The sequence below is a fragment of the Scyliorhinus canicula genome, chromosome 13 (genome assembly GCF_902713615.1).
Source record: "Scyliorhinus canicula chromosome 13, sScyCan1.1, whole genome shotgun sequence".
Classification (NCBI taxonomy): domain Eukaryota; kingdom Metazoa; phylum Chordata; class Chondrichthyes; order Carcharhiniformes; family Scyliorhinidae; genus Scyliorhinus; species Scyliorhinus canicula.
In genome coordinates, this window is record NC_052158.1 from 61,123,756 (window position 1) to 61,138,575 (window position 14,820).

At 50.5% G+C, this 14,820-nt stretch overlaps 1 protein-coding gene across 3 annotated transcripts in view; it reads left to right on the top strand.

The window, feature by feature from the left end:
- The window catches only part of sned1 (sushi, nidogen and EGF-like domains 1), a 191,727-nt gene that overhangs the window by 153,162 nt on the left and 23,745 nt on the right, over positions 1-14,820 (top strand). For all 3 annotated transcript variants that reach the window (XM_038815011.1, XM_038815010.1, XM_038815009.1), the window contains exons 22-26: positions 2,916-2,998; positions 3,949-4,047; positions 9,380-9,496; positions 14,010-14,097; positions 14,484-14,560. In XM_038815011.1, the coding sequence (XP_038670939.1) occupies positions 2,916-2,998; positions 3,949-4,047; positions 9,380-9,496; positions 14,010-14,097; positions 14,484-14,560 (464 nt within the window). The remainder of the gene's footprint in view (positions 1-2,915; positions 2,999-3,948; positions 4,048-9,379; positions 9,497-14,009; positions 14,098-14,483; positions 14,561-14,820) is intronic.

The following is a 14,820-nucleotide window of genomic DNA, read 5'->3' on the forward strand; positions in this document are numbered from 1 at the left end:
CGCTACCTTTACGCATTTCTCCTTTCAGATTCCCAAGAACCTCCACCTGCTCAGGCAGTGGTGGAGGTGAAAGAGGTGGAAAAGCAGGAAGATAGTGATGAAGAGCAAACACTGTCACTCACTCTGACACTCCCAGCCACAGCTCAGATAGTAACACTGGTCAGGCTTTGCAGGATAGCTCAGAGGTAGGATCTGCATGTGGTGAGATACCGAGCATGAATGACCTGCAGGGGGCAAGAGTAGCGTCAGCTCGCAGTGGGGAAGTCGCACATGAGTTCTGCTGCAGAGAGCTCGAGCTCCTCAGTGAGACAGGTTCCAGATAAAGGCTGATGGGCATTAATTAAATACTTGGTGCAGCAGGAGACCAGTCAACAAGCCTAGTAATGTCAGTGAGCATGGCGGAGTCTGCCACCAACTTTGCAACTTTGCACAGGGCTTTGGGCAGAGCTTGAACACCAACTCCATTTGCAGCCTTATGAACTCAATCATGAGGCAGCGTGTGATTGCAGATGTCTCAGCTTCAATTAGAAGCCAGTAAATGGCTTGGTGCGGCAGTGAACGTTATCCCAGTTCAGCTGGTTACCATGCAGACTCTGCCTTTGGATACCAGTGTGCAGTGGGGTTTACGGGGTGTCACAGGGGTCCAACTATCCATCCGGCAACAGATTACTGAGATTGATGAGGCACTGCCCCAGGGAAGTGGCACCGACACCACAGAGCATGCACCTACTGTTATCTCTCAGTTGACGGCATCCATTTTACTGTCCCTTACTTTGCGGCTGACTGTCAGTCAGCCAGCCAGCCAAGATGGTCACCACCCATGTGAAGTGGTGGAATCTAAAGCTGGGCTTCCTAACCCCAAAACCACTTGAGGGTTTCCTCCAAGGCCATCAGCAGGGTCCCTCACTTAAAGTCAGCAACCTTCCACCAGCCATGTTGCAGTTAGATTGACACTGTGGAGGAGAACCAGGAAAAGAAGCCTTGTGGTGCAATGGTAGCATCCCTGTCTCTGAGCCAGAAGCTCTGGGTTTAATTCCCGCTCCAGGACTTGATGGCCAATGAAGGTGTGTTTGTAACGCGGCCAAACAGGACGAGTATCAACTTGTAAATCCTGGCGGGCGGTAAGAGAGACTCCTGGTCAGCTATCTGCGGAAGGTAATGCTAAATCACTGCATACCTTGCCAAGCATAACCATGGACCAACATCTGGGAGTCCATGATTACCAATATCCTCTTCAGGGTGAAGAGCGAGAGAGGGGAGCACCAGGACAGCCCAAGGCATATGACAGACAGGTATGGAAAGCACAGGGGTGAATAGTTATCTGTAATATGCCAAATACGCAGGTTAGGTTCTGGGGTAATTGGGATAGGGTGGGGTGAACAGGGGAGTGTAGCATTCGAAGAGTCGGTGCTGAACGTTTTCTCAACTCACAAAGGGCCAACGTTTCAGGGGACGACAAAGAAAACGATTCAAAGACACTCTGAAGATCTCCTTGAAGCACGGCAGCATTCATATTAATGATTGGGAGGCACTTGCCTCCGATCATTCAGATGGCGACAACAGCATCTTAATGATGAGGCAGTGCGATGGCAGGGAATGACAGAAAAGGAAGAAATTCTGCATTCCGGATCCCACTACCTCCGGGGATATCCTGCCCGATGCTCCCAAAAATCTGAGTCGAGATGCCGCCTGTTCAGTCACATGGCAGAAACTCACGACCCTACGTAGACGTCACCCCAGATCCAAGAGACAGTCAATGACTATCCTGGTGACTCCAATATTGATAGCACATTGAAGGCATGGTGACTGCTGCCAGGATACTGTGTATTGCACAGTATGTACAGCAGCGGGGGTTCAATTCCCAGACCAGCTGAGAATTCTGAATTCTCCCTCTGTGTACCCGAACAGGCGCCGGAATGTGGCGACTGGGGGATCTTCGCAGTAACTTCATTGCAGTGTTAATGTAAGACTGCTTGTGACAATAAAGATTATTATTAGATTATTATTATCTTTGGACTGTGGGAGGAAACCCGAGCACTCAGAGGAAACCCACGTAGACATGGAGAGAATGTACAAACTCCACACAGACAGTGACCCAAGACTACAATTGAACCCGGTTCCTTGGCCATTGAGGAGGCAATGCTAACCACTGTCTCACCATGCCGGTCCCTGAATGGAATGCCCAGCTGGGTCCTCCTTTACAGGTCCGGCCCGCTACCGCAGCTAGCGCAGACGGAGAGTTTGGCCACACCGTTAGCTGGTGGCAGGATTCTGTACTCCCGCGGCTTGTCAATGAGATTTCCCATTGAAACCGCCTCATGCCATTGGGAATCCCATGGGTGGAGGTGTGCTGCCGGCAGGATCAGAGAATCCCGCCGCCAGCAAAAGGCCGGAGAATCCTGGCCCTCCAATGTCTACACAGTGATGTGTGTGCAGTAAACAGCACCAAGCATCAGGGTAAAGCCTGCAAACCTTGCGACTCTGAGAATATGAAATATAGTCAGCTGTCTTTGAATAGAGAGTTTTTGTGATCTTCCTTATGCAATAGTGGGATGGCAGACTGTGAGAAGCTTGTTTATCTTTCCAGCTCTAGCCTGTCAGGATCCAGATACACAAAGGTTTGTGGCCACACTCGCCTTCATAGCTACAGAATACTAATGGTACTGCAGTATGGTCACACACTGGTAGCACCGTCTCCCCCACCGCCCCCCCCCCCCCCCCCTCCCACACACCCCCAAAAAAAGGCCTCTGAATTTTGCACAGTTCGTAAGTAAACCCATGTTGTACCTTGACCTGTGGTTGCTTCATGGGACAGTTGTCTAACTTTGCTAAGAATCGCTTTCAATTCTGATGATTCTGTGAGAATTTGCAACTAAAAACAATATAGAGTAAATCAGTTTGAATTTAATTTTCAGATACTCGGAGATGCTGGATGGGAGAGGGCGAATCAGTGCCACATTTGCCAATCTACAGCCTAAACCCATAACTCACCGAGCACGTAGGTACCAGAACCTAATCGGCTTGCACACTGTGGTACATTTTGAAATTTCAGAAGACTTGACCGGAAACTATGCAACAGCAGCAGCAATTTTGTTCATCTAGCATGCAAAAACTTCCCAACATCCCTTGCAGAGTTGTAACCATAGCAATAGCTGCCGAGCTAAACAAGAGGGATATGTATATTAGGGGGCAGCGACTAAAAGCTTGGTCAAAGGGGTACTTGTACTTTCATCTTTGGGACCTTGATTCAATTCTAGTCCAGACATTATAACTATTGTACAAATACCTTGTTGATCTTTCACTAACTGGTCCAAAAGGGGCCTGGCAAAGTACTTGTAACTCCATCAATATGTTAAATTCTGAATGACACCCGAGAGCAAAGGTTATCTCAGTGTGACAACTTTATTGGTCTGATGTCAGGATCAAAGCCTGAAAGAGATTTTTCACATCAGGCCTGACTGACTTCAGCGGCACTGTATTGCGCCATCTGAAGTGATGCCAAATGCTCACTTATTTCCTTTTTAAAAATCATTGGCTGTGAGTGTGGCTGGCTGGGCCAGTGAACTAAGTGGCATTTCAGAGGGCATTTAAGAGCCAGAAGTAGGCCATACCAGGTGAGGGCGTTAGTGAATCAGATATGTTTTTACGGCAGTTGACAATGGTTCCATGGTCTCGTTAGACTTTCTTGGATTCAAGTTTCACTATCTAACATGGGATTCGAACCCGGGTCCCCAGAGCATTACCCTGGCCCCTGTGTCGTTAGTCCAATGACAATGTCGCTACATCGCCTCCCCACATGAACTGACTGGCTCATTAATACATCCGTTTGTTGATTATGGCAAACTAGATATGCTGTCAGCAAGGTTCCACTGTTTCAATAATGATGTTGGGTTTATCCCCCGTCTTAATCTAAGGGATGGTTTTGCACATTTGTGATTTCCTGCCTAGGCCCAGAGCCACCAATCAAATTGGAAAACTTGGAGGAATCAACCAATCGTATTAGTCTAGCCTTGGAGATCCAAGAATCTGAGACCAACACTAAGCCAGGTAAGACTGGTATCTGAGAGTGGGACAGGCTGTGTGAGAGTGAGGGAGGAGCAGGTATCTGAGAGTAGGACAGGCTGTGTGAGAGTGAGGGAGCACCTGGTATCTGATTGTGGGACAGTTTGTGTGAGAGTGAAGGAGGAGCTGGTAGCCAAGAGTGGTACAGGCTGTGGGCGAGTGAGGGAGGAGCTGGTATCTCATTGTGGGACAGGCTGTGTGAGAGTGAGGGAGGGGCTGGTATCTGATTGTGATACAGGCTGTGTGAGAGTGAGGGAGGAGCTGGTATCTGATTGTGGTACAGGCTGTGTGAGAGTGAGGGAGGCGCTGGTATCTGGTTGTGGTACAGGCTGTGTGAGAGTGAGGGAGAAGCTGGTATCTGAGAGTGGGACAGGCTGTGTGAGAGTGAGGGAGGAGCTGGTATCTGATTGTGGGATAGGCTGTGGGTGAGTGAGGGAGGAGCTGGTATCTGATTGTGGTACAGGCTGTGCGAGAGTGAGGGAGGAGCTGGTATCTGATTGTGGTACAGGCTGTGTGAGAGTGAGGGAGGAGCTGGTAGCCAAGAGTGGGACAGGCTGTGGTAGAGTGAGGGAGGCGCTGGTATCTGATTGTGGTACAGGCTGTGTAGAGTGAGGGAGGAGCTGGTATCTGATTGTGGTACAGGCTGTGTGAGAGTGAGGGAGGAGCTGGTATCTGGTTGTGGGACAGGTTGTGTAGAGTGAGGGAGGAGCTGGTATCTGGTTGTGGGACAGACTGTGTGAGAGTGAGGGAGGAGCTGGTATCTGGTTGTGGGACAGGCTGTGTGAGAGTGAGGGAGGTGCTGGTATCTGCGTGGTACAGGCTGTGCGAGAGTGAGGGAGGCGCTGGTATCTGATTGTGGTACAGGCTGTGCGAGAGTGAGGGAGGCGCTGGTATCTGATTGTGGTACAGGCTGTACGAGAGTGAGGGAGGCGCTGGTATCTGATTGTGGTACAGGCTGTATGAGAGTGAGGGAGGCGCTGGTATCTGATTGTGGTACTGGCTGTGGGAGAGTGAGGGAGGAGCTGGTATCTGATTGTGGTACAGGCTGTACGAGAGTGAGGGAGGCGCTGGTATCTGATTGTGGTACAGGCTGTGCGAGAGTGAGGGAGGAGCTGGTATCTGATTATGGTACAGGCTGTGTGAGAGTGAGGGAGGAGCTGTTATCTGATTGTGGGACAGGCTGTGTGAGAGTGAGGGAGGAGCTGTTATCTGATTGTGGGACAGGCTGTGTGAGAGTGAGGGTGGAGCTGGTATCTGATTGTGGTACAGGCTGTATGAGAGTGAGGGAGGCGCTGGTATCTGATTGTGGTACTGGCTGTGGGAGAGTGAGGGAGGAGCTGGTATCTGATTGTGGTACAGGCTGTACGAGAGTGAGGGAGGCGCTGGTATCTGATTGTGGTACAGGCTGTGCGAGAGTGAGGGAGGAGCTGGTATCTGATTATGGTACAGGCTGTGTGAGAGTGAGGGAGGAGCTGTTATCTGATTGTGGGACAGGCTGTGTGAGAGTGAGGGAGGAGCTGTTATCTGATTGTGGGACAGGCTGTGTGAGAGTGAGGGTGGAGCTGGTATCTGATTGTGGTACAGGCTGTGAGAGAGTGAGGGAGGAGCTGGTATCTGATTATGGTACAGGCTGTGTGAGAGTGAGGGAGGAGCTGGTATCTGGTTGTGGGACAGGCTGTGTGAGAGTGAGGGAGGCGCTGGTATCTGATTGTGGTATAGGCTGTGCGAGAGTGAGGGAGGTGCTGGTTGCCAAGAGTGGGACAGGCTGTGGGAGAGTTGTGGTAAACCACGTGATTGTATTATCTGGATTGTACTGTGTCATACATGCCTGGGCTTGTCCAGGTTGGCTCCGCCTGTGGCTCCTCCGCTCGGAGCTTCTGTATAAAAGTGGCAGTTCGTGTCCAGAGGCTGGAGGCTTGCTGTTTAGTGTATTAAATTGATACACCATCAATAATACACAGCGAGAGATAAACGTAACTGAGACTTTAATACACTTGAAGTTCAAATTACCCCTGCCCCCTCTCACCGTCTGTAGCTTCGCGACCCTTAAGGTTGCCCCACCCTCCCTCTTCGCAAACCTCACCCCGGACTATAAGCCCGTTGCTACCAGAAGCAGATACTACAGTGCCCCCAGGACAGGGCCTTCATCGGGTCAGAGGTCCAGCGACTCCTGCGAGAGGGGATTATTGAGGCAAGTAGCAGCCCCTGGAGAGCCCAAGTGGTGGTCGTCAAGACTGGGGAGAAGCACCGGATGGTCATTGATTACAGCCAGACCATCAACCGGTACACGCGGCTCGATGTGTACCCCCTCCCCCGCATATCTGATAAGGTCAAAAGATTGCGCAGTATCGAGTCTTCTCTACTGACGACTTGAAGTCTGCGTACCACCAGCTCCCTATCCGCCCGGAGGACCGCCAATACACTGCCTTCAAGGCAGGTAGCTGCCTCTATCACTTCCTCAGGGTTCCCTTCGGCGACACTAACGGGTTCTCGGTCTTCCAAAGGGAAATGGACTGAATGGTTGACTAATACGGGTTGCGGGCCACGTTCCTGTACCTGGACAACATCACCATTCTCGGCCGTGACCAGCAGGACCATGACGAGAACCTCCGGCGCTTCCTCCACACTGCGAAACTCCTGAGCCTCACTTATAATAGAGAGAAATGCGTCTTTCGCACAACCCGCCTGGCCATCCTTGGTTATGTCTTGGAACACGGAGTCCTAGAGCCTGACCCCAACCGCATGTGCCCCCTCCTGGAACTCCCCCTCCCTCACTGCCCCAAGGCCCAGAAGAGATGCCTGGGGATCTTCTCCTAATATGCCCAGTGGGTCCCCAACTATGTGGACAAGGCCCACCCACTGATCAAATCCACCACTTTTCCCCTGACGGCTGAGGCCTGACTGCCATCAAAGCAGACGTTGCTAAAGCCGCAATGCACGCGGTGGACGAGTCCATCCTGTTTCAAGTGGAAAGCGATGCGTCGGACTTTGCCCTGCCCGCTACGTTCAACCAGGTGGGCAGGCCCGTGGCTTTCTTCTCCTGTACCCTCCATGCCTCCGAAATTCAACACTCCTCTGTCGAAAAGGAGGCCCAGGCCATCGTAGAAGCTGTGTGACATTGGAGGCATTACCTTGCCGGCAGGCAATTCACTCTCCTCACCGACCAGCGGTTGGTTGCCTTCATGTTCAATAACGCACAGCGGGGCAAGATTAAGAACAACAAGATTCTGAGGTGGAGGATCGAGCTCTCCACCTACAATTACGATATCTTGTATCGTCCTGGGAAGCTCAATGAGCCCCCAGATGCCCTCTCTCGCGGTACATGTGTTAGCACACAAGTAGACCGACTCCGGGCCCTCCACAACGACATCTGTCACCCGGGGCACACCTGCTTTTTCCATTTCATCAAGGCTCGCAACCTGCCCTACTACATCGAGGAGGTCAGGTCCGTGATCAGGGACTGCCAGGTCTGCGCAGAGTGCAAACCGCACTTCTACCGGCCAGACAGAGCGCACCTGGTAAAGGCCTCCTGCCCTTTTGAGCGCCTCAGCATGGACTTCAAAGGGCCCCTCCCCTCCACTGACCGTAACATGTTCTTCCTCAACATCGTTGATGAGTGCTCCAGATTCCCCTTCGCCATCCCCTGCTCTGACATGACCTCTGCCACCGTCATCAAGGCCCTGCGCAGCCTTTTCACCCTGTTCGGGTTCCCCGCCTATATCCACAGCGATCGGGGCTCCTTCTTTGAGTGACGAGTTGCGTCAGTTCCTGCTCAGCAAAGGCATCGCCTCCAGCAGGACGACCAGCTATAACCCTCGGGGAAACGGACAGGTGGAGAGGGAGAACATGACGGTCTGGAAGGCGGTCCTTCTGGTTCTACTGTCGAAGAGTCTCCCAGTCTCCCGCTGGCAGGAGGTCCTCTCCGATGCGCTCCACTCCATCCGGTCATTCCTATGTACAGCTACTAACGAGACTCCGCATGAACGTCTGTTTGCCTTCCCCAGGAAGTCAACCTCCGGGGTTTCGCTCCCGTCCTGGCTGACAGTCCCACGGCCTGTCCTTCTCCGGCAGCGTGCGAGGAGCCATAAAACTGACCCCCTCGTCGAGAAGGACCTGCTGCTCCATGTGAACCCCCAATATGCCTACGTGGCACACCAAGGCAGGTGGCAGGACACAGTCTCTCTTCGGGATTTGGCTCCTGCAGGCTCCCCGGGACCATCACCACCACCCCCACCCTACACTGTCTTCCGCCATCCCTGCCCACCTGTCTCGCGAACTGACACCCGCAGGCCTGCCGGCGACAAGCACCACCACCTCCACCTGTACACCCCCCCCCCCCCCCCCCCCCTTCGCCGACTCAACATCTGGGTGAAGAAGAAAATGACAAAAGGCTCCCGGACGCGCAGGTCTCGACGTCGGCGGCCACACCACAGCCGGGACTGAGGCGATCACGGTGAAAGGTCAAGGCCCCCTGGACCTTTAAGACCACTTCACCCCCGCCGGACTTTTTTTTAATCAGGGGGTGAATGTGGTAAACCACGTGATTGTATTATCTGGATTGTATTGTATCATACATGCCTGGGCTTGTCCAGGTTGGCTCCGCCTGTGGCTCCTCCCCTCTCTATAAAAGTGGCAGGTCTCCGAGGGGGTCAGGACCCAGTTCGGGTCCAGAGGCAGGAGGCTTGCTGTTTAGTGTATTAAAGCCTCAGTTACGTTTATCTCTCGTCATGTAATATTGATGGCGTATCATGAGGGAGGAGCTGGTATCTGATTGTGGGATAGGCTGCGTGAGAGTGAGGGAGGAGCCGGTATCTGAGAGTGGGACAGGTTGTGTGAGAGAGGGAGGAGCCGGTATCTGTGAGTGGAGCATGTTGTGTGAGAGAGGGAGGAGCCGGTATCTGTGAGTGGGGCAGGCTGTGGGAGAGAGGGAGGAGCCGGTATCTGTCAGTGGAACAGGTTGTGTGAGAGTGAGGGAGGAGCCAATATCTGTGAGTGGAACAGGTTGTGTGAGAGAGGGAGGAGCCGGTATCTGTGAGTGGGGCATGTTGTGTGAGAGAGGGAGGAGCCGGTATCTGTGAGTGGGGCAGGCTGTGGGGGGTTAGTGGTGGTGGAGTTGTACCTAAGAGTGGGATTGATTGTGAGTGGATGAAGAATCTGCAATTAGGAATGGGACAGGTCTACGTTTGATATGCTTTGCACCATCTACAATGTGTGTGATGACCTGGTTGCAATAAGCTGCTGTGTTGTGTATGGCTGTTTACCTTTTTGCTAGACAGCTCTCTATTATCACCTCCAACTGCCTTTTCTGTTTTTGCAGATGAGCAGTGGGAATGTTCCTCAAACCCATGTAAAAATGGAGGTACCTGTGTGAAGGGGATGGACTCATACATGTGTGATTGTGAAACGGGATTCAAAGGAAGAAACTGTGAATTATGTAAGAAAAGATTATCAGGCCAAAATCTATTAAGAGTGTGTGCCACACTGAGAGCTTCTCTAGTGAAAGTAAGATTGAACAGATTGCTACAATTTTTAAGAATCTGGGGCTGGATTCTCTGCAGCCCCACGCCAAAATCGCATTTGGCGCGGGGGTGGAGAATCCACTTTCGCCGAAATCGGGCCTGGACCGATCTGGCGATTCTCCGAGACCCGAGAATAGCCGTTTTCGCGGAGTACTCCCTGCGGCTTGGGGGCCATTGTCAGAGGCCCGCCCAGCAATCCTCCACTCCCGACCGGCCGAGTTCCCAACGCCGTCGTTCGAACCACCTATGGCCGTTCGGGAACCTCACGTGGCAGCTCCGGACTCAGTCATAGAGATGTTATTGTATCATAGAATTTACAGTGCAAAAGGAGGCCATTTGGCCCATTGAGTCCGCACCGTTCCCCCGGAAAGAGAACCCACCCAAGCCCACACCACCACCCCATCCCCATAACCCAGCAACCCCACCCAACACTAAGGGCACTTTTGGACACTGAGGGCAATTTAGCAAGGCCAATCCACCTAACCTGCACATCTTTGGACTGTGAGAGGAAACCGGAGCACCCGGAGGAAACCCACGCCGACACGGAGAGAACGTGCAGACTCAGCACAGACAACAACCCAAGCCGGGAATCGAACCTGGGAACCTGGAGCTGTGAAGCAATTGTGCTAACCACTATGCTACCGTGATGTCCCTGGTACCGTGGTACCAGTCCGCCGCCGTCCTGGTGGGGGGGGCTATGGGATCGGGCACTGGGGGGGGGGGGTGAGGGGGGGCCTTATGGGCGACCGGGAGACAGATCGGTCCGATCAGATCTTCGGGCACACGGCTGATTAGGGGGGGGAGGTGTCCTACATTTTGCAGCTGCCTCCGCGGTCTGATATCGCCATGGTGCTCGGCGCGGCCGCTGAAGGCTGGCGTCTTGCGCATACACGGGCTCGAAACCGGAAGTGCGAGGGCTGCTAAAACCGCGTGAAATACTCTGCGTCACTGCTAGCCCCCGGCAGATGGGTGAATTGATCTTATTTTATCAGAAACCCGTCAGTGAAACACCAGCGTTTTTACGCCGGTGTGGGGACACTGTCCCATTTTGGGACAATCCAGCCCTTGGTATATGACAGACATTTTCATAACTGATAATAAAGATGATGTATAACACAGAGAACATTGTAATTCACAATGAGGGTCATTTTTAACTCAGATGATGCATGAAATTATAATCACGGTGAGTATGACACAAAAAGGAAGTCTCTGACACAGTGAATGTTCTAAACTACATTGGGGATATTGTATATCAGAGAGTGTTAGAACACACAGTGAGAGTGGGATCTAATGGAGCGAGTGTAATAACACGAAGTATGGGTGGCATATAATGTAGAGTGTAATAACATGCAGTGTGGGTGAAGTAAAACGACGAGAATGTTTTTTTTTCTCAATAAATTTAGAGTATCCAATCATTTTTTTTCCAGTTACAGGGAAATTTAGCATGGCCAATCCACCTAACCTGCACATCTTTGGGTTGTGGGGATAAAACCCACGCAGACACGGGGAGAATGTGTCAACGGAGAGCATGTTCTAATACACAGAATGAGCAGGGTATCACAAAGAGATTGATATAACACACAGTGAGGGTGGAGTATAACGAAGAGCCTGTTATAATATGCAGTATGGGTTGCATATGATGTGCAGAGTTTATTAACATGTAGCCTAGGTGGTGTAAAACAGAGTTATAACACACAGTGAGGGTGGGGTATAACAGAGAGAATGTTATAATATACAGTATCGATTGCATATGATGTAGAGAGTATTATAACACGTAGCCTAAGTGGAGTATAACAGAGAGCATGTTATAACACAGTGAGGGTAGCGTATAACAGCGTCATAACATACAATAAGGGTGGAGTATAACAGAGAGAGTGTTATAACACACAGTGAGGGTGAGGTATAATTGAGAGAGTGTTAAAACGTGCAATGAGGGTGGGATATTACTGAGAGTATGTTATAACACACAGCGAGGGTGGAGTGTAACAGAGAGAGTGTTACAACACGCAGTGAGGGTCGGGTATCGCAGAGAGAGTGCTATAACATGCAGTGAGGGTGGGATATCACAGAGAGTGCTATAACACACGGTGAGGGTGGGATATCACAGAGAGAGTGTTATAACACACAGTGGGGGTGGGATATCACAGAGAGAGTGTTATAACACACAGCGAGGGTGGGGTATAATAGAGAGAGTGTTAAAACACGCAGTGAGGGTGGGGTATAACCGTGAGAATGTTAAAACACACAGAGAGGGTGGATATCACAGAGAGTGCTATAACATGCAGAGAGGGTGGGATATCACAAAGACAGTGCTATAACATGCAGGGCAGGTGGGATATCACAAAAACAGTGCTATAACATGCAGAGAGAGTGCTATAACATGCAGAGAGGGTGGGATATCACAGAGAGAGTGCTATAACATGCAGGGAGGGTGGGATATCACAAAGACAGTGCTGTAACATGCAGAGAGAGTGCTATAACATGCAGAGAGGGTGGGATATCACAGAGAGAGTGCTATAACATGCAGTAAGGGTGGGGTGTAACAGAGAGAGTGCTATAACATGCAGTGAGGGTGGGATATCATGGAGAGAGTGCTATAACATGCACTGAGGGTGGGATATCACATAGACAGTACTATGAAATGCAGTGATGGTGGGATATCACAGAGAGAGTGCTATAACATGTAGTCAGGGTGGGATATCACAGAGTGCTATAACATACAGTGAGGGTGGGATATCAGACAGTGCTATAACATGCAGAGAGGGTGGGATATCACAGAGAGAGTGCTATAACATGCAGAGAGGGTGGGATATCACAGAGAGAGTGCTACAACATGCAGTGAGTGTGGGATGTCACAGAGAGAGTGCTATAACATGCAGTGAGTGTGGGATATCACAGAGAGAGTGCTATAACATGCAGTGAGTGTGGGATGTCACAGAGAGAGTGCTATAACATGCAGTGAGTGTGGGATATCACAGAGAAAGTGCTATAACATGTAGTCAGGGTGGGATATCACAGAGTGCTATAACATACAGTGAGGGTGGGATATCAGACAGTGCTATAACATGCAGAGAGGGTGGGATATCACAGAGAGAGTGTTATAACACACAGCGAGGGTGGGGTATAATAGAGAGAGTGTTATAACACACAGCGAGGGTGGGGTATAATAGAGAGTGTTAAAACACACAGTGAGGGTGGGGTATAACCGAGAGAATGTTAAAACAAACAGTGACGGTGGGATATCACAGAGAGAGTGCTATAACATGCAGAGAGGGTGGGATATCACAGAGAGAGTGCTATAACATGCAGAGAGGATGGGATATCACAGAGAGAGTGCTATAACATGCAGAGAGGGTGGGATATCACAGAGAGAGTGCTATAACATGCAGTGAGGGTGGGGTGTAACAGAGAGTGCTATAACATGCACTGAGGGTGGGATATCACAGAGACAGTGCTATAAAATGCAGTGATGGTGGGATGTCACAGAGAGAGTGCTATAACATGCAGTGAGTGTGGGATATCACAGAGAGAGTGCTATAACATGCAGTGAGTGTGCGATATCACAGAGAGTGCTATAACATGCAGTGAGGGTGGGATATCTCAGAGAATGCTATAACATGCAGTGAGGGTGGGGTGTAACAGAGAGTGCTATAACATGCAGTGAGTGTGGGATATCACAGAGAGAGTGCTATAACATGCAGAGAGGGTGGGATATCACAGAGAGTGCTATAACATGCAGTGAGTGTGGGATATCACCGAGAGAGTGCTATAACATGCAGAGAGGATGGGATATCACAGAGAGTGCTATAACATGCAGTGAGTGTGGGATATCACAGAGAGAATGCTATAACATGCAGTGAGGGTGGGGTGTAACAGAGAGTGCTATAACATGCAGTGAGTGTGGGATATCACAGAGAGAGTGCTATAACATGCAGAGAGGGTGGGATATCACAGAGAGTGCTATAACATGCAGTGAGTGTGGGATATCACAGAGAGAGTGCTATAACATGCAGTGAGTGTGGGATGTCACAGAGAGAGTGCTATAACATGCAGTGAGTGTGGGATATCACAGAGAGAGTGCTATAACATGCAGTGATGGTGGGATATCACAGAGAGAGTGCTATAACATGCAGTGATGGTGGGATATCAGAGAGAGAGTGCTATAACATGCAGTGAGTGTGGGATATCACAGAGAGAGTGCTATAACATGCAGTGAGTGTGGGATGTCACAGAGAGAGTGCTATAACATGTAGTCAGGGTGGGATATCACAGAGTGCTACAACATGCAGTGAGGGTGGGGTGTAACAAACAATGCATCTCAATGGAGTGGGGGTGGGGTATTAGACAAAACCTTTCAATCAGATATTAATGGAAAAATATGTTTGTTTCTTGGTCATTTTATTAAAGTTGCTTTCATCTTGTCTTCAGTTTGTAAGAAGTTGCCTCACCCCTGCACACGCCTGTACTCTGAAACAAAATCCATTCCAGTATGGGAGGACAGTGTCTTCCGGTTTAAGTAAGTTTCCTCCTCTCGCTTTAACCAGGAATCGACCTGGGAGTCAATCTGTCAAACGAGCAAAACTGTGAAGGACATGAGGGTTGTTGTGGCATTATCAAATTGCATTCACAAAAAGTGGGCCGCAGGGAGCGTAAGTAAAGGACGTGCCCTCATGATGCAAACTGGGAAAGCTTGATGTTCAGGCAAAGAAATTATTTGGGAATTGACAAAGATGGATGATCTTGAAGTTTGCTGATCAAATTAAGCCCAAGGAAAGAGAAATATGAGGGACAAAAGCCGGAAGGTTAAGGAAGATGTGGGGACCGGAGGAGAGGGAAAAGTTTGGACTTTTGCTCTGTAGCCTCTCTGTGTGAGTAGTCTTATATTTCATTTCTATTTTTAAGGTATAAAAGAATTTATAAAGTTCACCAGGATACATGCTACAAAGAAGTTTGTGAACCTGTTGTACACAGAAAACCCAGTGAGTATCCACATCCAGAATAATTCATACCAAGGCTGTGCAATGGAGAGCAATTTTATTTCAGAGGCATTCACGATAGTCAGACATCTGCAGTGGGATTCTCTGACCCCCTGCCGGGTCGGAGAATCCCCGGGGGGGGGGGGGGGGGGGGGGGGTCGGCATGAATCCCGCCCTGCAGCTCCGACACCGGCTGCCGTATTCTCTGGCGCCGGTTTTAAGGCGGGGGCGGGGAACACGCCACGCCGTTTGGGTGCTGTTGG